Raw genomic sequence first — 25,234 nt, 5'->3', positions numbered from 1 at the left:
TTAAAAAAAACACCTCAGTGACCAGTTCAGCATTGAGCTAAGTTCTTGGGAAGCAAGTAGATAAAGTCTTGGAGGCTACTGGGTGGATAAGGTCTCAGAGGGTACCCCCAGTATACTGTAGCTTTTTTCCTAAAATCTAACTAGCTGCTGGAAAGATACTATTAGGGTATCAGGATAGAACTGCATAAAGAATCTCCAGAGTGATTAGACCAGGATTTAACTACTAGCTGACACAATGCTTAACAAAACTTGTCCTTGTCTACACAGACTAGTCAGTCTATATCCATAACTGGATCTACTGGCAGCCCATTGCACCTGCACAGATTTAACTGAAGGATCAAGACCTATCTGACTAACTGTAGAGGGGAAACAGTGAAAATGGTTTATACAGTGTGCATGTCTAATGCATGCAATAAACAAACAAAAAGCAGAGAAAAAATTCTAATTTTTTCCAATAATGTGAATCTTAGGTGTTACTTGAAATACATAGCAGGTGAAATATTTCCAGACAGAAATATGAGTTATTGTTTTACATTGACAGTGTTTTTTTAAGGGTGACTTGAAAATGATTTTCAAAGAGATGGATTTCAGCCCAGCCAATTTAAGTTGATTTATATTGCATAAGTGATGCAAAGTGACCTTGATAGACAAAGAGCATCCAACCATAACTTTGGACATTTAAAATCAGAGTTTGATTGCATTGACGTATTTGTACCAGGATCTTTTGAAATCAGAGCAGGAGAACTGGAAAGTAACTTCAGCAAGATATATGGATACAGCAGAAAGAATCAAGAAGAAATTAGAAGTAATGTACAACAAGTATACATTTGGCATGAGCAGCCCAGTGGTGAGTGGCAAAATTTTTTTTTAAATGCATCATAGTTTAGTACAAGTAAGAGTCAGTTAAGTTGTTCCTACTATGAAATGCCTTTACACTACATGTTTTTGGTTAAGTTGTTATATGTTCATAGTCCTGATTTTTAAATATTTTGATAGTTATAAAGTATGAATAAAATAGTCCTGAATATGCTTGCAGTATGTTTGATCTAACTGACTACTTTTACGTGAACAGCAGTCTTAATGCCACCACAGTCAATAGATGCAATAATAAACTAATAGGATAAAGTTAAACTGGCCTTTTGGGAAACAATGTGGATTATATGATACAAGAGAAGAGTTAAATGCTTTCACCCATTATTAAGTTGGGGGGGGGGGGGAAATGGTATCTGAATTGTGGAGTTTTGATTCCATGCAGTGATAGGATGACATAAACTACAAGACCTTTGTTCTCTTAGGCTCCAGTTCTAGAGACACTTAACTTCAATACCAGGAGTAGTCTCATTGATGTCAATTGATCTACTTGCGATAGTTAAAGTTAAGCACATGCATATGTGTTTGCAGGATTGGGCCCTTAGGCCTCGAGCCTTAAACTCAATTCTGAGTTTTTTAATGTTAAGTATTGAATAGTCCCATTGAACCCAAGTTGTTAGCATACTTTTTCCTATTTGTATATTACTTATTAGTAAACGTTGTTATAGCTTTTATTTACTTCAGTGAGTCTATTCCGGTGCTTAATGGTACATAAGTGTTTGCAGGCACAAGGATTAAGGCAAATAACGTGCTTGGGTAATGAGTAATTCTGTTAAGTCATCTGTTCATAGGATAATGCTTTTTGCTTGTGTAGTTACCAGAGAAATGTCTTTCTTACAGCAGTGGTCTCCAACCTTTTTACGCACAAGATGGCTTTTTGAATTTAAGATCAATGCAGGATCTACCCCGCCCCTTCCCCGAGGCTGTGCCCCACCCACTCCATTCCCCCCTCCCTCCATCGCTTGCTCTCCCCCCTCACTCACTCTCACTGGGCTGGGGCAGCGGGTTGGGGTGCAGGAGGGGGTGCAGGCTCTGGGCTGGGGCCAAGGGGTTCGGAGTGTGTGTGGGGGGGTGCAGGCTGAGCATGGGGCAGGGGGTTGGGGTACAGGCTCTGGGAGGGAGTTTGAGTGCAGTTGTCATGGTCACACTGCACCTAATCTCAGAATCCACTGGACATTTCATGAGTTTTACTTTTTATTAGTGTCATTTATGGTTTATAGATCAAAAATCCTTCAGGGATTGTCACAAATCAGTGCAACATTCTCAGCTCTGGGGTGTGCATTGGCTGAGCCTGGGGCAAGGGGTTGAAGAGCAGGAGTGACAGGTGCAAGCTTTGGGAGGGAGTTTGGGTGCAGGAGGAGGCAGGGTCTTGGGGTGTGGGAGGAGGTGCGGGGGCTGGGAGGGAGCTTTCGGCTGGGGGTTGAGGTGCAGGAGGGGGTACAAGATGCAGGCTCCAGCTAGGAGGCGCTTACCACAGGTGGCTCCATGTCGGCAACGCAGTGGGACTCAGGCAGGCTGCTTACCTGCTGTGGCCCCAAACCGCTCCTGGAAGTGGATGGCTGCTGGCACGTCTCTGCGTGCAGCCCCTGGGAGGGAGGGGGGCAGTGGGTCTCCATGCACTGCCTGCGCCTCCAAGCGCCGAACCCATGGGGACGGTGCCGGGGGTGGAGGCAGCACGCAGAGCTACCTCACACACACACACACTCACCCTTCCCCCAGGGGCTGCAGAGATGTGCCAGCCGCTTCTGGGAGCAGTGTGGGGCCACAGCAGGTAAGCAGCCTGCCTGAGCCCCTGCACCGCAAGACTTTTAGCGGCCAGGAGATCGTGATCGACTGGCCGATGCTCCAGGATTGACCAGTTGATCGCAATCAACAGGTTGGTGAGCACTGTGTTACAGTATATTGACTTAAAAAAAGAAAATCTTTGTGTGTATGACTTCCTTTCATTCCTCTGAATATGGCTAACAAAATCCTTAAGTGTATCAAGCACATCTTTTATATGTTGTTGTCTTATTTATATATAAAATATTATGCATATATTGCTGAATTAGATTTTATTTATACATAAAACCATAGGCCTATTCATGTACTATATAACCTCAGCAGAAAACAGATGAAGTGAGCTGTAGCTCACGAAAGCTTATGCTCAAATAAATTGGTTAGTCGCTAAGGTGCCACAAGTACTTTTTTTTTTTTTTTTTTTTTTTTTGCAAATACAGACTAACACGGCTGTTACTCTGAAAGAAAACAGATTGTTTGTAGTGACTTTTAGGAAATATTTTGACTTCTAAGGTCCGACCATGATATAATTCTGCCTATATTGGCAACATGTCTGTTTTGTGCTTAACAGATTAGGTTTGGGGATTCTGTTTACTTTGAAGAAAATGGCTGCATATTTCGTTCAAAAGCAGGTGTTGGTAAGATATTTCTTGGACATAATTGCTCAGATCTTTCCGTATGCATTGACACTTTAGGATACTTTACTTAGCTTCAAGCTTAATCATCCCTGTTACTTAATTTTTAAAAAAAAAACTTAAAACAAAAATAACTCAAAATTGTGTGTTACATAATAAAATGTTTAAGCAATACATTTTATAAAAGTAGTAAAAGCTTCAGATTCCAGAATCTAGAAAGAAGAATGGCACAGGAACTGGGGATTAATGTCATATGATTACACATATTAAAAAGTCTCAAACTTTATAAGGTCATCTAGTCTGACATCCTGCACAACGCAGGCCGCAGAACTTCAACCACCCCTTCCTGTAATAGACCCATAACTTCTGGCTGAGTTACTGAAGTCCTCAAACCATGATTTAAAAATTTCAGGTTACAGAGAATCTACCATTCACTCTAGTTTAAACCAGCAAGTGTCCTGTGCCCCATGCTGCAGAGGAAGGGGAAAAGGGTCTCTGCCAATCTGACCTGGGGGGAAATTCCTTCCCAACCCCAAATATGGCTAGGGTTGCCAACTTCCTAATTACAGAAAACTGAACACCCCTACCCCACCTCTTCTCAGAGGCTCTGCCCATGCCCGTCCCTTCTCTGAGGCCCTGCCCCCCACTCACTCCATCCCCCCTCTCTCCGTTGCTTGATCTTCCCCACCCTCACTCACTTTCACCGGCTGGGGCAGGAGGTTGGGGGGGAATGGGGGCTGAGGGCTTCAGCTGGGGGTGAGGCCAGGGATGAGGAGTTTGGGGTGCAGGAGGGGGCTCTGGGATGGCCAGGAGGTTGGGGTCCAGGGGGGATGAGGGCTGGGGATGAGGGGTTTGGGGTGCAGGAGGGGGCTTTGGGCTAGGCAAGGGAGTTGGGGTGTGACAGGGGTTGAGAGCTTGGGATGGGGCAGGGGATGTGAGGGTGTTATACCAATAAAATAAAAACCAGCAGGATCTTATTAAAGGGAAAAAGGCAAAATACCACATTTATTGTGAATACAGAAAGAATCATAGCAAGCAGTTAGTTATAGCTATAGCATTCCATTCAATCTCATATTTATTCACACATTCATTCATACAAACACACACACAGGTTCTGCAAGGTTGTTATCATAGTTACCAGCCTTAGAGTTGCTCATGCCAAGCCACTGGGCAGGTGGCCTGGACATGAGGAGGGAGCAGGGGCTTGTCAGATGCTCATCTGATGCTCCTGGAAGTTGGTTTGCAGAATCAGACCCCAAAGTTCTCACTTTTTAGAGTCCTATTTTTATAGGAATTTCTTCCTATTCCAGTCTATGGGAATTGCTTCATCATGCTGTTGCTGAATCAATCAGCAGATAGCACATTCCTGACGGCTCCGTGCTGCTAGATGTTACCTTGTTCTTTGGTTCTCCCATTCTTGAGGCTGTTGGGTGGATTCCAGTCTGCCCTGCGGGGGTCCTCTGGTTATTTCCACTTGACGCCTTCTTCGGCCGATGGACACTGGATTCTTAGCACCTCCCTGATCATTCAGTTATTATCCACACCAAGCATCCATCCACATACATCCTCTATCTCTACTTTAATCACAATTGTTAATACAACAAAAGGGCGGGGAGTCTCTGGATGCTGTTTCTGTTAGAGTATTGCTTTGAGAACAGACTCTGTCTTAGAATGTACTAACACAATTAGCAGCTTGCAAGTTTCACACATAGAGGGAGAGAAACAGTACCAAAAACCAAGAGACCTCTTAATTAGTAATACTCTGGAATTTAAACTATGGGGAATCAAATTCATTTGTGATTTTAATACATAACTTCTTTAATATGATCCAACAAGGGGTTTGGGGAGTATGAGGAGACTCCGGGGTGGGGTTGCAGGGTCCTGGTGGTGCTTACTGCAGCTCCAAGGAAGCGACCACCAGGTCCCTGCAGCCTCTAGTCGCACAGGCAGACAGGAAGGTTCCATGTGCTGCCTTCGTGCCCACAGGCGCCATCCCCCGCAGATACCATTGGTCGTGGTTCCTGGCCAGTGGGAACTGCGTAACCAGCACTCGGGGAGGGGGCAGCGTGTGGAGCCTCCCTAGTTGCTCATGCACCTAGGAGCCGCAGGGACCTGGCGGCACTTCTGGGAGCCATGCAGAGCTGGTAGGGAGCCTGCCTTAGCCCCAGGCCCCCGCTAAACTGCCAAGTGGACTTTTAAGGCCCGGTCGCCAGTGCTGACCGGAGCCACCAGGGTCCCTTTTCAACCTGGCATTCCGGTCAAAAACCAAACGCCTAGCAGCCCTAAAATATGGCTGTTGGTTGAACCCTAAGCACATCAGCAAGACTTACCAGCCAGACACCTGGGAAAGAATTTTCTGTAGTAACTCAGAGCCCTTCCCATCTAGTGTTCCATCAATGGCTCTTGGGCATATTTGCTACTAGCAGTCGCAGATCAGCTGTATACCATTGTAGGCAGTCTCATCATACTATCCCCTTCATAAACTTATCAAGCTCAGTCTTTAAGCCAGTTAGGTTTTTTGCCCCCACTGTTCCCCTTGGAAGGCTGTACCAGAACTTCACTCCTCTGATTGTTGGAAACATTTGCCTAACTCAGCAGTCCCCAAACTTTTGAGGTTGCAGCCCCCCCTTACCCCATCCATGCCCCCTGCCAGGGCCGGGAGCGGGGACATGGATGTGGACAGGGGTAAGGGGGTCAAGGCTGGGGCTGCAGCTGGGGGCTGAGACTGGGAGTGGAGCCCCAGCCGGGCTGTGGTGGGGGCTGGCAGCCAGACCCGTGGCCAGGTGCAGCTCCACTCCTCCCCAAGCCTTGGGACTGGGGCCGCACTGAGGCTGGGGGTGGGGCCAGGCGCGGGGCCAGGCGCAGGGCCAGGGATGGGACTGGAGCAGGGCTGGGTGGCACTCCCTCTCCACATCCCATATGGATTGGCCCAGGCCCTGCTGCACCCCTCCCAGACGTTCCTCCATGCCCTCCGGGCGTACCCCACAGTTTGGGGACCTCTGGTCTAACTTCAAACCTAAACTTGTTGATGGCCAGTTTATATCCATTTGTTCTTATGTCAACATTGGCACTTAACTTAAATAACTCCTCTCCCTCCCTGGTATTTATCAACTTACATTAGTAGCAAAAGCTATATTGAGACTTCCATGATAAATTCTTGTTTTCACGTGGTCATAAATTTCTGGATTTTTTTTTTTTCAGTCAGCACTTTGGGTTTATACAAAACAGACCACTTCGCTGAGGAAAAAAATTAAGCAAAATTAATTCACCCATTTTTTTAATTCCAAAAGGGTGAAAAATATTTCTCCTCTCATTGCACACAAATACCTCAAAAATTTGAACTTTAAAGTTAAACCTTCCTTCAGAAGTATGGTCTCCATTTCAGGCAAATTTACAAATCAAAAAATATTTTTAAAAATAGCAACAACAAAATCTTTTTCACACATGCCATTAAACTCAGTTATGATACTGTTTATTCTCATATGTTAAGACACCTGAACTATTCCATGCTAATAAATTCCACTTTTGGATATCATTAGCAGAATATAAACTTTTATGATTCATTGTGCTGATTCTTGGATAATATTGTCTGTATTCTTTTGTGTACTAGATGAAGGAAGTGTTGAGACGTTACTCAGTACTGAAGATCTTGGTTTTCATGATGCGATTATTCAGCGCATCAGAATTTCCCCAGATCAGAGGTATATGGCTACCAGCATAAAAAGCTCAAATTCTGAAGAGTCAAGCTGTATTGTTACGAAACTTGAGAAGTTACCAATGGTGGAATATATTATCCCAAATGTGTTTAGTTTTGGTAAGTACAGTAACTCCTCACTTAACGTTGTAGTTATGTTCCTAAAAAATGCAACTTTAAGCGAAACGATGTTAAGTGAATCCAATTTCCCCATAAGAATTAATGTAAATAGGGTGGGGTTTGGTTCCAGGGAAATTTTTTTTGCCAGACAAAAGTCTATAAATATATACACACACAAACACACACACAGAGTATAAGTTTTAAACAAACAATTTAATACTTACACAGCGATGATGATGATTGTGAACCTTGGTTGAGGTGGTAAAGTCAGAGGGTGGGATATTTCCCAGGGAATGCCTTACTGCTAAATGATGAACTAGCAATTGGCTGAGCCCTCAAGGGTCAACTCGTTGTTAATGTAGCCTCACACTCTACAAGGCAGCACGAATGGAGGGAGGGGAGACAGCCACACACCCTGTGTGTGTGTGAGAGAGAGAGATGCGCATTTCCCTTTTAAATAGGCTGACACCACTCTTAAGTACACTACCTTGTTAAGTTAATCAGCAAGCTGAGACCACAGCAGCTGCTGCCAGGAAGTTCCCTGAGCCCTGTCCTGTGTCCCCCCTGCTCTGTAAGCGGGGAGCAGGGGGGAGGGGGACACCCTGACATTAGCCTCCCTGTCCTCCCCCGCCCCCCACCCCCAGCAAGCAGGAGGCTCTGGAGAGCAGCTCCAAGGCAGTGGAGGGAGGGACAGCTGAACTGCTGGCAATTGATAGCCTGCTGGGCCGCTGCTGCACAGGGAACTTAGGGGAGCGGGGGGCTGCTGGTCCACCCTGGTTCCAAGCCCTCACCAGCTAGTTGCAAGGGGATGCTCTTCCTGCAAGCAGTGGACAAAGCAGGCGGCTGCCAAAGGATGGCCTTATAAGGGAGCATTGCACAACTCTAATCGAGCATGTTCCCTAATTGATCAGCAATGAAACAATATTAACCAGGATGACTTTAAGTGAGGAGTTACTGTGGTCTGTAAATGTAATGTGGAATACACAAAACGGCAAGATAAAATGCTCCATATATTGCAACTTAGAATCAGTAATAATATTTTAAACAAAATAAAGGACTGCTGTGTTGAAATTGATATCCACTATAAAGAACTGTTGCTGTAGCGGTGTTGGTCCCAGGAGAGAGACAAGGTAGGTAAGGTGATATCTTTTACCTATCTTGTCATATCAAGACACACACATTTTAAAACTGCAGAAGGGTTCTCAATTGATTACAAAGATTTACTGGCTCGAAAGTTTGTCTTTTATACTACACAATTGTCCTTTTTGCAATTCAAACAAAAGCAGCTCATTTAGTTCAATGGGCATTCCTTTGTTACACAAGGTTCCTAATCGTGCCACCATTTATGCACATGATTAACTTCATGTATGTGAATGTGCCTGTTGAGTTCAGTAGGCTTGTGAATGTGTGTAAAGTTATTCACATACATAAACATTTGCAGGATCAGGGCCTTCATGCCTGATTTAGCAAGCACTTGCAGCTCCAACTGAAGTCAGTGGTGCGGGTGATCAGCACCTCTGAAAATTAGGACCCAAGTGCCAAATACATTTTAAAATGTTGAACAACTGCAGTTCCAGTTGATTTCAGGATATGGGGCCCAATTGAAAGCCCCCAAAGTCAATTAGGAGTCCTTCTGTTGACTTCAATAGGCTTTGATTGGGACCCCGGGGCCTTTAATTTAACTTAGGAAACTTTACTACCTCTCAGTTTTGCTGGTAAAATATACAACACAATACTGAAATGGAAGTGGAGAACCTTCTTTGCCTTTACAGCATATTAGAGCAATACAGTAAAGAGAGTATACTGCTTTGTTATACCATATGTATGTCCATACTGATTATTTTTATTATTATTGTTGTTGTTGTTGGCCAGTATGGAGACCGGTTTTAGATGCGTTATCCTGTATTCAGTGATCTTTTGGCTAAGCCTATGAACTGCAAAACTCTGGGCAAAATTTCCTAATTTACTGATCAGAATAAAGCAGATTGACCATTCAGTAGGTGTTCATACATAGGCTGTTCTAGTGCCTTGAACTGTCCACTGGCATGTTTTCCCTCATTGTGACTAGAATCTGAGGTGATCTGCCCAGACGATTCAATCTATAAAAGGAAAAGCAAAATAGGCTTGATTCTTCAGTGTCTTCCACCTTGTGTGACCATGTATACTTGTGCAAAACATTACTTAATCAGAATGGCAGCTATTCACACCCACCTTGCAGAGGTGTAAATGACTTCATGAGGTTCTATGCAGTACAGAATTGGACCTGACATGCCTATGCAAAGTGTTTTCTCCTAGTGCATAATGTGTAATAAGTCAGAAGGGAAATGCTTGATAATGGACAGCTGTGGGATGTTTCACTGCTGACCCACAGAAGCCTGGATTTCCTCTTTAGGCCAAATCAGAACTATTAACGTCATGGCCAGAAAACAATAAGTTTTAATTGAGGAAAAAAGAAATACAACTTTTAGCTTAATTAAACTCAGATTAGATTCCCAAGATCAAACTTTTTCACAAATCTCCTCTGAAACTTGCTTTGGGATGGGCAAAATATTTCCTTTTATTTACTCCTTCAATAACACAAAATACTGTGGTGTAGTTCACTTGCATTTGTCTTTTTTTCAGAATGGGCTACAAATGATGTTCTGTTCTACACCAGTCAGAAGAACCTTGTATGCCATAAGGTGTTTCTGGCCACTTTCGCTAATAGAAAACGTGCTGAGATAGTTTATACAGAACAAGATCCAAGGTAATATCTCTCATCAAACATATTAAACTATCCCTTATATATTCTTGTATGTGTTGAATTATAATTCATAATAATTTTCATAAAATATATAAACACATAATTGTTCAGAAAATCTAGAAAATGTTTTCTTCCACGCTATGTATTAAATCATGTAAAATCTGTTTTTTCTGTTACTGATTATCAGGTGTGCTTGGAGATAATGTACTATGTCCGATTTGTGATCAGCTTAAATTTAACTGTCCTCGGTTACCTGTTTAGTGGTTCATAAATGTCAAGGTCAGTTTCAGGTCAAGATGTTCTTTGGTGAAAACCAGGTAGCATTTTTTTCTACAGTTAGTGTGGGTTACATTTGTTAAAAAAGAATGTTTGGGCTAAGCCTTGGTGCTATGGGTAGTCTACGAGTGAAGCCGTTGTGTGATCAAACTATTGTCGACTGCATACCTTTCAGTAACCTTTCTGGAAGCAGTGGTTTAGGAAGAAAAGCAGATTCTTGCTAAATTGACTGCAGAACTAGTTTTCCAGCCCTACAGCACGATCTTGTCTCTCTGAGGATCCTAGCTTTATACAGTACATTGTAAATATGTTGATAGTTTTGTCTTACTGAATTACATTCTCAGTAAAGAAATAATTTTTTAACGGGAGCATGGCTGATGCTGTACAACTGCGATGAAATAACTGAGATCCTTTTTCCAACTGCGCTTTATACATCCAATTGTATAAAACTATAAAGCAGGTGGCAGAATCAAGCGGAACAAGTTGCACTGACCAGACGCTTCCCCACGGGTAAATTGTTGACACAGTTCTGAGGGTCACAGTCATTACTGTAAATCAAACAGCAAGCTGAGTGTAAAGGTTCATGTTCTAGCACAGTGCATAGCTGAACCACTTGCTTTGTGGGCAAAAGAAGTTAAAGAATTCTCCGGTGTTACTGTTCTACATCAGGAAGATGTAGATGAACAGGTGAGCTCTTGAGATTTGCAGCATTCGGCTTCTTAGAAATGTTAAGATTGATTGATTAATAATATAATTTAAAAAAATAAAACTAGGGCTTTACACTTTTGTGAAAGGAATGGAACACTTTACGGCCTGACCTCCATGGAATCCTGGCTGATTGAGTGCAGTGCTCCACTCTGGTAGGCAATGGGTAACCAGGGGGCTTATTCTCTGCAAAGTCTAGAAGCTCTAACACCACCACAAAGGAGGAAAGGGAATGAACCAGAGCAGGACCGTGGGGAACTAGGGGAGAGGCAAACAAGTAACAGTAGTTAACTCTGGAACATTCACAGACGGTGTGGGGAAGACAACTACCAGCACAGTCAAATTAAAGCCCTGAAAATGCTCTTTAAAGATTTTGTTAATTCCTATCTGTAGATTTTAAGGCCAGAGAAAGGACCATAATGATTATCTAGTCTGACTGCCTGCATAACACAGGTCATAGATCCTCACCCAGTAACTTCTGCATCAAGACCATATCTTCTGCTTGAGCTATAATATGTCGTCTTAGAAAGACATGCAGTCAATGTAGAGCTTTGAAGTGATGGAAGAATGCATCACATCCCTTGGAAAGTTGTTCCAGTGGTTAATTATTCTTACTGTTAACAATTTGCAGTTTACTTCTAGTTTGAATCTATCTGGTTTCAGCTTCCAACCATTGGCTCTCATTAGGCTTTTAGCTGCTAGAATAAAGAGCCATCTGCTATCAGAAATCTTTTTCCTATGTAGGTATCTGTAGAGAGTTATCAATTCACCTCTTAATCTTCTCTTGGATAAACTAAATACACTGAGCTTTTTATGTCTTTCACTATAAGGTGTGTTTTCTAGACTTCAAGTTGTTATAACTCTTTTCTGTACTCTTTCCAATTTTTCAACCCCCTCTTTTGAAGCGGGCCCAGTATTCCAGTAATAGAATCACTAATACCAGGTAATACCACCTCCCTCCTCCTGCTTCCTCTGGTTATGCATCAAAAGATCACATTAGCCCCTTAGATACAGTATCACACTGAGAACTCAGTTGGTTTTCTGTGATCTGGTAGCGGCTGATAGGACACTGTCTAAGGTTTTGGTATCATGCCTATTACCAGAGTCTCAAAGCATCATTGATACTGACATCCACTAGAGTGAAATGACTCTAAAACTCATTTTACATTTTTACAAACCTCTGCAGTTAAGAAGAATGCAGCACACGCAAGTGAAGAAGAGGAAGTACAGCTCAGAATGTCTCACGTACAATGCCTTTTCTCTTTTCCCATATTTACCAATGTCAATCCCAAAGTGGATCCAACTAAGATTATCCTAATATTCAAACCAAAATGCCAGTCTCCCCTCCCATTCCAATCACTGCCCCAGTCAGACTGAACCCACTGAAAATATTAAGTACCTCCACAGCATCGCACCATCTCAAAGGCCAGATGTTATTACTTCTAAAGTAGTTTTGTAGGTCACAAACTTGGGGGGGCGGAGAGGGGGTGATTATTAGTCCCTCTGTGTCTTGAGTTTTGTGTTCTGCTTCCAAGATTTTTCTTTCTACTTGTTCCCCAGGAAATTTATTTTTTCTTGTTTCTGCCACACCAGATTTCATTTAGATCATTTTCTTTTTTAGAAAGAAGAAAAGGAGTACTTGTGGCACCTTAGAGACTAACCAATTTATTTGAGCATAAGCTTTCGTGAGCTACAGCTCACTTCATCGGATGCATACTGTGGTCTTTTTCATATTCTCCTCATATTCTTTTTAAAGAAAAGAAAATTGTCATTTCCTTCCTCAGTGGTTTTAAGCATCTCAGCCAAAGTTGGATTGTGTCTCATACTAGTGTAACAATGCTGCCTTTGGTGGGACGCTTTTGAGAGTATCAGTTCAGGACAAATGGCTTAGAGCAGGGCAGTTACAGCCCAAGGCTGGGGTTCCTTTGCACATCAAGGCAAACCAAACCAGCCAAACAGAAAAGACTTTGATTATACAAGCAATTCCCTTAGACACTCCAGTTTCCCAGTATCACTACCAGTGCCACTCATTATGGGGACGAATTGTTATGGAAACCAATACCCCAGTAAAAGAGAGAGGTTCTCCTGATCCCAAAGGACCAAGCCCAGACCCAGGTCAATATACAAGTCCAATCTTACCCACAAATTACACTGTTGCCAATCATTTAGAATCTAAAATCTAAAGGCTTATTCGTAAAAGGAAAAAATATAGATGAGAGCTAGAATTGGTTAAATGGAATCAATTACATACAGTAATGGCAAAGTTCTTGGTTCAGGCTTGTAGCAGTGATAGAGTAAACTGCAGGTTCAAATCAAATCTCTGGAGTACATCCACAGTTGGGATGGGTCATTCAGTCCTTTGTTCAGAGCTTCAGTTTGTAGAAAAAGTCCCTCCAGAGGTCAGAAGCAGGATTGAAGACAAAATGGAGGAGTTTTCAGGGCCTTTTATATCCTCTGCCCGTGAAAGGACACCCCTTTGTCTTACTGTGGAATTCACAGCAGCAAGATGGAGTTTGGAGTCACATGGGCAAGTCACATGTCCATGCATGACTCAGTTCTTTACAGGCCGACGCCATTGTTTACATGTTAGTTTGAATGTTCCCAGGAAAGTTCAGGTATGGATTGGCGTCTCCCAAAGTTCATTGTCAGTTAAGTGTTTCTTGACTGGGCACTTACTGAGAATAGACGTTTCTCAAGAAGCTAACCAAATGCTTCACTGAGGCTACTTAGAATCAAAACACATTGAGATACAAGTACATAGCCAATATTCATAACTTCAACTACAAAATGATACACACGTACAGATAGCATAATCATAACCAACAAATCATAACCTTTTTGTAGACACCTCACATGACAAACTTTGTACAATATTTGCTGCAAATATATAACAGTGGTTGCAGTTTGTCAACAACTAGCCAGTGTTTACTTTTGATTCACTGTCTTTCTCTGAAGCAGCTGCCATTACCCTTTGTCTCTCACTACTCCCTATAACAAAGTTAAGTTTTTCCTGTTTTCTAGATGATGATTTCGAACACTTTACTAAGCCATTCATTTGGGCAGAAGAGTTTGCAAGTTTGATGTTCTTTCATAATATGTTTTTTGCATCTTTTGAGCCTATTTAGTGGTTATTCCTCGATGAGCTGCCAGTTCGCCTAAAACATCAAGAAAATCTGTTCTTGTCCAACTGATTTCAAAACTTGCCTCTCATCACTGTTGCTTTGGAGGATTCCAGCTTTTTATAACTGTGCATTTTTCTGAATCTCAGGAAGGAGACAACACATCTACCACTAGAATCCAGGAGTGCTGAACTTCCCATTCCTTGGCCTAACCACTAGATATGCTTCCTCTTGACTTAGATAGAATTACTTGATTCTGACAGAACTGAGGATTTTTTGAAATAAGAACTCCATGAGTTGAACTTCCTTTTCTCTTTTTAATGCAGATTTTTTGTGGATATATATTGCACAAAAGACAGACGTTTTCTCACCATCAACAGTAACAGCAAGACTAGTTCCGAAGTTTGGTTGGTTGACTGTAACGATCCATTTAATTCACCTATTCTCGTACAACAGAGAACCAAAGGGGTCATTTATCATGTTGAGCACAGAAATGATGAATTATACGTTCTTACTACTTACGGAGAACCTGCGGAATACAAGGTAATCTTCTGACAAACGAGTGAAGTATTGTATTGGTTCAGATGCCTGCTACAAATCACATGGAAGTATGACTTTAATTTATCTGTAAAGGGTGAGAAATTTGATTTTATTTGTGTTTGACAGCTTACTAGAGGATTTAAAAAAAAAAACTAGACATGTAGGGGACTGCATGACTCTAAGGACTAACAACCGTATATGGGAGTATTTCACCTTTAGGAATGCTAGTTTGACTCTAGCCCATCTGGTAATGGCTGAAAATTATTACTGTGGTTGTTTAGCCTATATTAAAACATGTTGTTGGTTTCAGTGCAATTTCTAGCTGGCTAGCTTGTCTACTGGAAAAATACCACCCACAGGTTAGTGATGAAGCACATTGGCTGAGCAGTGTGAGGAAATTTGTACTGCCATTGTCCATGCTGTTAGATATAAAAAAAATAATTTTAGTCTGCAGGGCATCAGTCTATCACACTGCATCAGCACTAACCTTACTTCTACAAATGTACATTTCTACAATATGCATTAGAAATTTGTAACTACCCAATTCGATTCCCAGTCTTTAGTGCATACATTGTCCTCTTGGACACCACTTCATCTTTTTATTGACTTTCCTGCTGAGATGTTTAGAATCTCATAGAAAATACTGCAAGGTTTATTTAAAAAAAAACACTGCTGCTCAGTTTCTTGATTTATAGGTTTTAGTACATAAACAGGAAGTCTTGTCCCTTGTTGGAATAGACATCTAACTTGATGCCAACATTCTGCCTGGCTGGTTTATACCACTCTTCATTATATACACTCAAGTCAGAGAAACTGAATAAGCATGTGCAGTATTCACACAACTGGCTTAAATCTATTTTGAAGGTACTTCACCTTCCTCTAAAGAATCAGTTACTAGCCATTACTGAAAGCAGAGATGGCTAGATACCAGTGTTTATACAGTTGCCTTGGTGGCCCAAGCAGTTAGCCAATTTTCATGACTTTCTTGGGTTGTTTTGCCTACTAGGAGAAATTGATTATACAAATCAGATTTTTTTTTATTCAATCCTGTTTACAAAGAATGTATATAGAGTCCCTAAATGCAGTAGAAACAAATAACAGGCAATGTCTTAGCTTGCCATTTTTTACAGTCTTTCCAGTGAGTTCTGTGGCCCAACAAGCTGTCTCTTTGCTCCCCCTTAGGGCCACACTCACTGCTGTTTCCCTGCCCCTCCCCCACCTCTCCCCCCACACACAAGCACGCGCACACAGATTCATGCAGCTGCAACCAATCAATCCTCTAACTCCCCCTGAGTTGTACCCTCAGTTCCAGGGAAACCCCTCAGCTCGCACATCTTACCTGCTTGGACAGTGGCTTCCTATTGTCTCAAGTTATAATCACTATATTAAAGGGCAGTTAATTGCTCCTTCCATTCCCATTTAGCCTGAAGAGAAGGATGGTTAGCATGCCCATCAACTTTAACCAGGTCTGTGATTGATGGCAGACATTAACACCTTCCAGTATGACAATTCCCAAGTGCGTATGCATTATTTTTGTAACTCCTGTCCTTTCATTCATGTATGTTTTTTTTCATTTTGTAGTTGATGAAGACTCCAGTTGGTTCCTATGGTATGGAGAACTGGCAATTGGTTTACACGTTGCAAGAAAAGACTAAGCTAATAGACTTAGAGATGTTCAGAGATCACTGTGTGATGTTTGTGAAACGCTATGGTCATCTTTATTTAAATGTGATTTCTCTTGTTTCTCATTCTGTTCAGTCTATTAAGGTATATTTTAGATTTTATTTTTAAAATAATTGGTTTATTATGTGAAGACATTCGCATTTGGCTTTTAATATAAAAATAGAAATTAATATTAATGTCCGCAACAGACAAGCTGTGAATACCAGAAGAGTGACATACCATTGTCTGTACTTTCCAGTGTATGTTACTGTCCTCTGTGATCTCATATTACAGTCAGACCTGTTACCATAAGGCCAGTTTCTGATCCCCTTACTCAGGTTAAGTAGTAGTCTCATTGACTTCAGTGGGCCAACCGGTGGTGTGAGGTACTATGCAGTGAGAATTAGGGTATCATAATCTGGCCCACTGAGATAGCCAAAGTCAGATTATATTGAAAGAGTATTCAGAAAACCAATGTGTAATGCTGACACACCCGAATAGTAAGTAATTTAGAAGAATTATGTTTATTGCAATATGCTTGATAAAAATAAATATTTCCTCCTTTTCCTAGTTGTTAGATGCCAAATTTTCATTGACTCTGATTTTTTTCCTTTTAATTTCTATCTCATCAAAATACTTTAATTTCTGCAGACAAACAATTCAACCACAGGCTTTAAAATTGCTTCTTTGTATTTATTCAAAAATACAAATCTGAAGAATTCTTAGCCTTATTGCAATAAATTACTCCGCAAACCTCCTTCCTAATGGTGTTCCTGTAGGTAAATATAGTACACTTTCAGCACAGTCACTGAGACTGTTGCTTTCTTAAATTATCTTGTTCAGTTGAATCAATTGTTCAGAGAAGGGACTGCAATTTCTCTGTAAAACTTTGACTTTTAGTGGCACAATTTTTGAAGCCTCTATCAACCTGCTAACCAGAATTACTTAAAGTAAGTTGTGGTCTAGCAGGGGGCTTGACACAGGACCCTGCTGCTCTCAAAGAATGAATCTTGATTCCTTTCATTTTTAGTAGAGTTAAAGATCTTAAACATAATAGAAGTGAGTTTCTGAGTGTAGATGTGCCAAGAAAAGGTTTTGTTCTTCACAGTGGCTAGCACGGGAACAAAGTTAGAGGCAGGGGTTTTAAGTGGCTGAGCACTACTGAGTCAACTTACGGCACTGGAGTAATAAGTGACATTGACTTGGCTGTATTACAAGTTGAACAAGAAGTGATATATCACAGGGGAAATGAGATAAGGAAAATTGTTAAAAAATACAGTAGCATACAAGGTAATTCCTAAAGAGAGAATATCTTAATTATATATTTTTTTAAATCTTGCTAATACAGTATTCCCATTTTTAAATGGTCCATTGAATATGGCTGTATTTATTTTGTCCTCTCTATGAAAAACTTTGGAATTAGGTTTTATATTCCATTTTAAATCATTGTTGAACCTCATTAGGTGGCTTTAGAAAAAGATGAGCTAAATTCTTACACTTGCTGACGCTGTTTCATTAAACATTTTAATGTATAAGACATGGAGCTTGTGTTAAATGCAAACTGAGGTAATTAATCATTATGTCCAACTCTTTTCATTGGAGAGGAGAAAATGGACATAATTATAAAAGCAGTAAAAGGTTTCACTTCACATTTTTGGGATTATTAACAATCTTCATTTTCTCAGTTACCTGCATGGGCCTGTGCATTTGAGTCAGAACCCCATCCTGAGTACAATGCCAGCACTTGCTATTTTCAGCTCACCTCCCCAGTACAACCCCCTAAACGTTTTGCATATACGTTGGCAGAAAATCATCTCGTTGAGCAGGAGGCACCAATTACAATTAATTGCCACACTGTACGGTTAGAAGCTAAGAGCAAGGTAAGATTTTTCAGCTGTTTCCCCTCCTCACTACCTTCCCCACACACCCTACCTCCTCTGTAGAAACTTTTCTGGAAGGGAATAGGGAATAAATACCATAAAGAACTACTGGTGCCATATTTACTAGAATAGCAGGTGTTTTCTCCAGCGCTATAGTAAAAAGATCAGGAAAAGGCAGTGTTAATGTTTTTTCTAGATTTGGTGTACCTTGGAGCTGGTATGCTATAGTTAAGAGGCTGTAGCTGAACATGACATGATACAATTGTATTAGTGTTATGTCTTTATGACAAACAAAAAAATGCCAAAACGATGTACAGCATACATCAGTCAAGAAGGGGGAAAAGTTAACCTTCTGAGTTTAAAAAAGTTGAGATGTTAAGTTAATAACAAGTTTGTTGCTACAGTAAGTGCTAAACTATTAGTTCATAATACATATTGATGGTGTTACAAGGGGATGGAAGAGCTGGGTACTTTGATACTTTAAAAACACCTCAGGTGTTGCACTTTTTGTACTCTGCGTCAGTAAACCAGCCCAGCAGAGGTTCAGTCTCTCGCTTTATTTTTCAAGAGTCCTTTGTACAATCTAAGTGGGGGAAAAATTACTGTAATCAAAAAAACACATTTAAAATAAATAATTGACGTTTTCATTGCCATGTGTCATTGTGAACTCTGAAACATCCTTTAATGTAAAATACTCCTTCATTTCTAGGATGAAATTTTGGTGCCAATTACAGTTTTTTATAATACAAATTCTAAAGAGCTACACAGGAAACCACTTCTGGTTCATGTATATGGAGCTTATGGCATAGATTTGAACATGAGCTTTAAAGCTGAGAATCTGATGCTAATTGAAGATGGTTGGATATTAGCATATTGCCATGTTAGGTAAGTTATAGGTATATAATGTAATAAAGATTTTTATTTGTAGGGCAGATGGTCAATATTCTTAAGACTCATCTGGATAGCTAGGAAGAGCCTTTTAATTTTGCTGTCTTGTACTGTAGCCATTCCTATAGTGTCACGTTTCCATCTCTCCATAAAATTATAGGTATCCTTTTTGGTAATTAAGTGATTCTATTACAACTCAAATGCCTTAAAGCAAATAAGGTTAAATTCACAAGATCCATGCACAGTGCTTGAGTGTCTCTACTTATCTACAGGATGGTTGTATTTGATTTTTCAGTTTAGCCTTGACAGTATCTGGCTTCTCTAATACACACATCATTTTCTGTAAAGTCATATCTTGTCCTTGCTCAAAAACATAATTTCTGCTATTATGTTCATGGTGTAAGGATTTAGCATCACCCTCTTATTCCCAGGCCAGTGGCGTACATTCATGTTTGATCTATATCTGTTGAAAAGCATTTGCCTTTTTAAAACAGTATTCAAACATATAACCTATTTCTTGTCTCTCTTTTGGCTAACTCTTCTCTGCTTTCTGTTCAGCTACAATCCTATTGCTGTCATTTTTTCCAGCTTTCATTTGGTTCTAAAAAATTCATTCATCTGATCAAAGATACAGGAAAACTCCATTATTTCTCAGTTATGTTCTTTAACAGGGAAAATGCAATGAAATATTATTTGTAGCTCATGAGGCTAGTTCAACTATAAAATCAGCTTCTAAGTCCAGTTACATTTATATTCTGATATTGCTCAATGGAAAACCATGTTCTTTTTCTGTTAACATCTTATGACTTAGCCCGGTCCTACTTGTTTTACAATGATAACATTACAGATGAAGAATTCTGGCAATTTATTCAGTTGAGATTTTGTTCTAAATTAAAGGATGCTGTAAGATAATTTAGATCAAAATTACTGGTTTGTGAAAAATATCTGAGACATTTCATACGATTAACAAAATAATATATATATTAATGAAGTATTATTTTAAAAAAAAAGAATTAAACTCTCCCTTGAAGTGTTTGCAGCCACACATTGTAGCACTGTGCAAATGTATCTGAACCAGAAAGTGAAACTGATTTGCCTAGTGTCCTAACTCAAACTGAATGAAAGGCAACACCTCAATGAATGTAATGGGTGAAAAATAAACTGATTTAATTTTCATTGTTTAATCAATTAGTAACACACAGATGGAAAAATGTAATTTTTCCCTGACAGTTTCCTTTTATTATTTATAAGTGTGTGTGTGTATATATATATAATTTTAAAGTGATATTATCTACTTTGGTAATTTAAAATACTGATCTACTGTGACAACAACCCAGGCAGACCTTCCCTCATAGTCCTCCTGTGATGACCTTATGAAATAGTCACACTAAGCAGATTGGTGCATGTGCAGTTCTAGACACAGTGCACTCATACTAGGTTGGGGGTTTTTTCCTCAGACATTTTACTGTGAAGAAGTGAGTAGGTGTTTGTATGTAGCTAGACAGAAAGGAAGAGAGGGTTAGTTATGGATAATAAAACATGATTTTGTATTACCACAGATGATGATGTCTTAATATTTGAAACATAAGCTCTGTGACATTTGTGACTTGAATTGTTTTAAATTTCAGGGGTGGCGGAGAGTTAGGCCTGAGCTGGCATAAAGATGGATGTATGCATAATAAACTCAAAGGTCTCCACGACCTTAAGGCTTGTATAATGCTCTTGCATGAACTAGGATTTTCTCAGCCAAAGTATACAGCACTAACAGGTAGCAGTGCAGGAGGAGTTCTTGCAGGAGCTCTGTGCAATGCTGATCCTTACCTCATCAGAGCCATAGTTTTACAGGTGAGATGACTGATTTCTAATGGAATAGGAGGTTAAACCATGCTGTTTGTTTTATCTTCTCTAATTTCAGAATTGGTCAGCAATTTCTTACTCAGTGTAAGATTGTTCAAGGATGGGGGTAATGTTGCCATCTCATTATACAAGGGAGCAGACAGGCATTCTTTACCCTGAAGAGGTAGGACTATGGAAGGCTATAGAAAAGAGTTGTCATAGTGAAGGTGAGAGGAGATGGAAGTATGGCTAAGGATTTCAGCAGAAGTAGAATCAAGAGGTGCTTATACATACACAACCTCTGTACACAACATAGAATAAATAATTATTTGGAAAAACTTTTTCTGATGCTCACTGCTAACCTGAAGAACAAGCTTACATGATTATAAGAGGATTAAAGGAGTCTTTCCATTGACTTCATTGGGCTTTGGGTAGGGCCGTAAATTTGTGCCTTCACAGACATTTAGTGGATTCTAACAGAGTAGACTGGACTGTACGTGAAGGTCCAGTGTCCTCTTTTGTTAACTGTATCTTAAATTTGTGAAACCATCTTCTTGTTTTGTTTTTTAGGCCCCTTTCCTAGATGTTCTAAATACAATGTTGGACACTGATCTCCCTCTGACAATTGAAGAACAGGAAGAATGGGGAAATCCATTAGCAGATGAAAAGTACATGGAATGCATTAAAAGTTACTGCCCTTATCATAATATTAAGCCACAGGTACTAAGGAGTAATTAAACCATTCTGCTTTTTCTTAATACAGTATACTATAATACAGTGTATAGTACCACACAGAACAAACAAACTGTCAAGGTTCCTCCCCCACTCTGAACTCTAGGGTACAGATGTGGGGACCTGCATGAAAAACCTCCTAAGCTTATCTTTACCAGCTTAGGTCAAAACTTCCCCAAGGTACAAAATATTACACCCGTTATCCTTGGAATGGCCGCTACCACCACCAAACTAATACTGGTTACTGGGGAAGAGCTGTTTGGACGCGTCCTTCCCCCCAAAATACTTCCCAAAACCTTGCACCCCACTTCCTGGACAAGGTTTGGTAAAAAGCCTCACCAATTTGCCTAGGTGACTACAGACCCAGACCCTTGGATCTTAAGAACAATGAACAATCCTCCCAACACTTGCACCCCCCCTTTCCTGGGAAATGTTGGATAAAAAGCCTCACCAATTTGCATAGGTGACCGCAGACCCAAACCCTTGGATCTGAGAACAATAAAAAAGCATTCAGTTTTTACAAGAAGACTTTTAATAAAAAATAGAAGTAAATAGAAATAAAGAAATCCCCCCTGTAAAATCAGGATGGTAGATATCTTACAGGGTAATTAGATTCAAAAACATAGAGAACCCCTCTAGGCAAAACCTTAAGTTACAAAAAAGATGCACAGACAGAAATAGTTATTCTATTCAGCACAATTCTTTTCTCAGCCATTTAAAGAAATCATAATCTAACACATACCTAGCTAGATTACTTACTAAAAGTTCTAAGACTCCATTCCTGTTCTGTCCCTGGCAAGAGCAGCACACAGACAGACACAGACCCTTTGTTTCTCTCCCTCCTCCCAGCTTTTGAAAGTATCTTGTCTCCTCATTGGTCATTTTGGTCAGGTGCCAGCGAGGTTACCTTTAGCTTCTTAACCCTTTACAGGTGAGAGGAGCTTTCCCCTGGCCAGGAGGGATTTCAAAGGGGTTTACCCTTCCCTTTATATTTATGACACAAACAAAAGCATTTAATCATGAAAATGCAGAGTTGGATTTTCTAAGGATGCATTCTTTAGGGCCTTAGGACCATAGAGCTGATAAAAAAAAGCTCTGAGCTTGTGAACTATGTGTTCTTAAAAGATACATCCTGACTGAATATGAAGAAGCCGTCTTTGGCTAATTATTTCAGGAATAATCTATATTGCTTTGTAGTGTACAAAATCATAAATGGCTGCTGAAATTGATTGAACCTCCCCTTAGACAATCAATCTCAAAAGTTATTTGTTGCTGGCATACTATAAAGTATTAGATTATTCCTATTATACAACAAACCACAACATGAAAAATATTGTTTCTTCCCTTGTGAGGATTTTTAAATAGTTTTGCTGCCAGACTAGGGAATTGTCACTGTGGGAAGACGAGTAATGTCACTAGACATATGGTGCAAGTAAGTGTTTCAGTGTCATCTCTGAATGGCTAATTCATTTTCTCTGAACTGTGGCTGGTTACAAATGCTGTATAACTTCCCTAATGATAGTCTTCTGTGTATGTGAACTCTTACTCATCTAATTTGATGCAAAGTTACTAATTTGACTCTTTTTATCTGCAAATTAAGACAACAGCAAGAAATAAATTTAATTGTAACTAAATTTGCTTATTAGTAAGCTGATAAATGATTAGAGCTCCTTTTGCATCACTCCTGCATGGGTGAGGCAGTCCTCAGGAACTGTGGAGCTGCTCCAGTGACTCTCAGCAGAGGGACTGTGTTAGGAGGGGTCAGGCGTGGTCAGAGTATTCTGCTCTTCGGTTATCACTTCATGGCAGATGGTCCCTTGAGGGCAAATCTGGCAGTTTTCAGACCAAACCAATTTTCAAGTTAAAATTATAGGGATGCTAATGTAGGGCTTTATAAAAAGAAGCTGGCTACAATGCTAAATATAGAAGATAGATATCTTTTCTCCATCATTATCAAAAGTAATAAGCCTTCAAGTACTGTACTAGTATAGGGATTCAATGTGGAACTCTTCAGGTTGTTCACATTTTAGGAAGTGAAAATGTTAATAACTTTTCCCCCCCATCTCTGTTTTAGGCTTATCCTTCAGTTTTAATCACAGCATATGAAAATGATCAACGAATACCACTGATAGGATTGTTAAGATATGTTCATAAACTTAGAAAAGCAGAAAGGGATCATGCTAGAAGCATGAATAAGAAAGGTAATGTGGAAGTGTCTTTTATATACATTGTTATATAAGCACACACAAAAGTCACATAACTAATTATCCATCAATCACATGAAATGTAAAAGTGGAAGGGACCTCAATAGGTCATCTAGTTCAGTCCACTGCACTGAGGCAGCTCCTAGACCATCCCTAACAGGTGTTTGTCTAATGTGTTCTTAAAAACATCTAATGACAGGTATTCCATAACCTCCCTAGAAAATTTGTTCCACTGTGCATGTGTGTACTATATAAAGCACAATATCTAAAGGTTGGAAGCAATTGAGGGTACCTATAACCTTGAGAAATTAGTCTACCCATATTTATTGTATGGGTTAAGCTGCCTACTTGTAATGATATGGGTAGGGCTAAAGCTTTTAATACTCAATCTCCAGATTCTTAAAAGGCACTCACCCATTTGGGATCCAAAGTTTGCCTTAAAATAGTCAAGCTAATGGGTGCTAAACAATGATTTTTTAAAAAAGTAAATTAATAATCCACTTAATCTATCATTTCATTGCTGTGAATTTTAAAGCCCTTTTTTTCAGAGCCTGCACAAACGTACTATTTCCCTGTTCATTCTGAAGTTGTAGACATGCTATTCCCGGAGATATAATGACATGACTGTTAAAGCACGGAAGTTATATATTGTTGATAGAAGTTATCACCAGCCAAGAACTTTCTTTCGGTAACAGATGCTAAAATTAAGATTTAACACAACAGAATCCAACTAATCTGTACTAATGAGGGGAAGAGGCCCTCTTTCACAGGTTTAGCTCTTAAATTAGCTGTTCCCATCCGCTGGGAGCCTAGTTGCAGGGAACAAGTAAAGATGGCAGCTGCTCCTGCCTTGCTCATGAAGAGAAAATCAGTCCTTCTGAAAAGAATGGAGATAATTGGGTATGTATACTATCCTTCCTGAAATGTGTAATCAGGAGGAACTATTTAATGCAAATAGTTCATCCACCAACCCATCACTTGTGGTTTAATGTCTCACAACTTGGATTTTCAATTTTCTTGCTTGTAGAACTACACAAAGATCTTGTCCAGGGTAGTGGTAATATCATCCCTCTCCTCATAACATATACAGCTCCACCTTTCCTTGTTCATTCAACAGTGACTGACATGAAATGTTTTTGTTTCAGGAAACCTGATACCTAATATCATCTTAAATGTTCAGGCAGGAGGCAGTCATTGTGCTCCATTGTGGGAGGATTCATTAAATGAGGTATGATTCCTCTATTGTACACTTTTATAGTCAGTATACACTTCATTATAGATTTGTTTTTGTCCTAACACTATGATGTCATCATTTTGTGTAGTATTTAATACACACTGGCACTAACAAATGAGAACCACTGGTTGAGTTGGATGGGCCTGGGAGTTAGAATTCTCAGCTGCTGTTCCTGGCTCGCTGTGTGTATGACCATAGACGGTCACTTAACCTCATTGTGCCTCAGTTTAGCCATCTTTTAAATGGGGTACTTAACTACAGTACTGCTCACCAGTGTTCTGAGCTTTAATTGTTTGTAAAGTGCTTTGATACCTTTG

At 40.2% G+C, this 25,234-nt stretch overlaps 1 protein-coding gene across 8 annotated transcripts in view; it reads left to right on the top strand.

The window, feature by feature from the left end:
• PREPL (prolyl endopeptidase like) overlaps positions 1–25,234 on the top strand; it is a 31,254-nt gene that overhangs the window by 1,865 nt on the left and 4,155 nt on the right. For 3 of the 8 annotated variants that reach the window (XR_007355659.2, XM_048842995.2, XM_048842993.2), the window contains exons 2-13: positions 719–847; positions 3,221–3,287; positions 6,895–7,098; positions 9,721–9,844; positions 14,268–14,484; positions 16,063–16,248; positions 17,829–18,023; positions 18,733–18,908; positions 20,540–20,756; positions 21,318–21,467; positions 23,554–23,680; positions 24,829–24,911. Coding sequence is in view for 7 of the 8 variants with exons in the window: in XM_048842995.2 (XP_048698952.2) it covers positions 719–847; positions 3,221–3,287; positions 6,895–7,098; positions 9,721–9,844; positions 14,268–14,484; positions 16,063–16,248; positions 17,829–18,023; positions 18,733–18,908; positions 20,540–20,756; positions 21,318–21,467; positions 23,554–23,680; positions 24,829–24,911 (1,875 nt within the window). In the remaining variant the exon portion in view is untranslated. The remainder of the gene's footprint in view (positions 1–718; positions 848–3,220; positions 3,288–6,894; positions 7,099–9,720; positions 9,845–14,267; positions 14,485–16,062; positions 16,249–17,828; positions 18,024–18,732; positions 18,909–20,539; positions 20,757–21,317; positions 21,468–23,553; positions 23,681–24,828; positions 24,912–25,234) is intronic. The other 5 variants (XM_048842996.2, XM_075127142.1, XM_048842997.2 and 2 more) reach the window with 5 other exon arrangements.

The sequence above is a fragment of the Caretta caretta genome, chromosome 3, assembly GCF_965140235.1.
Source record: "Caretta caretta isolate rCarCar2 chromosome 3, rCarCar1.hap1, whole genome shotgun sequence".
Classification (NCBI taxonomy): Eukaryota; Metazoa; Chordata; order Testudines; family Cheloniidae; genus Caretta; species Caretta caretta.
This window is presented reverse-complemented; position numbering and strand designations above follow the sequence as displayed.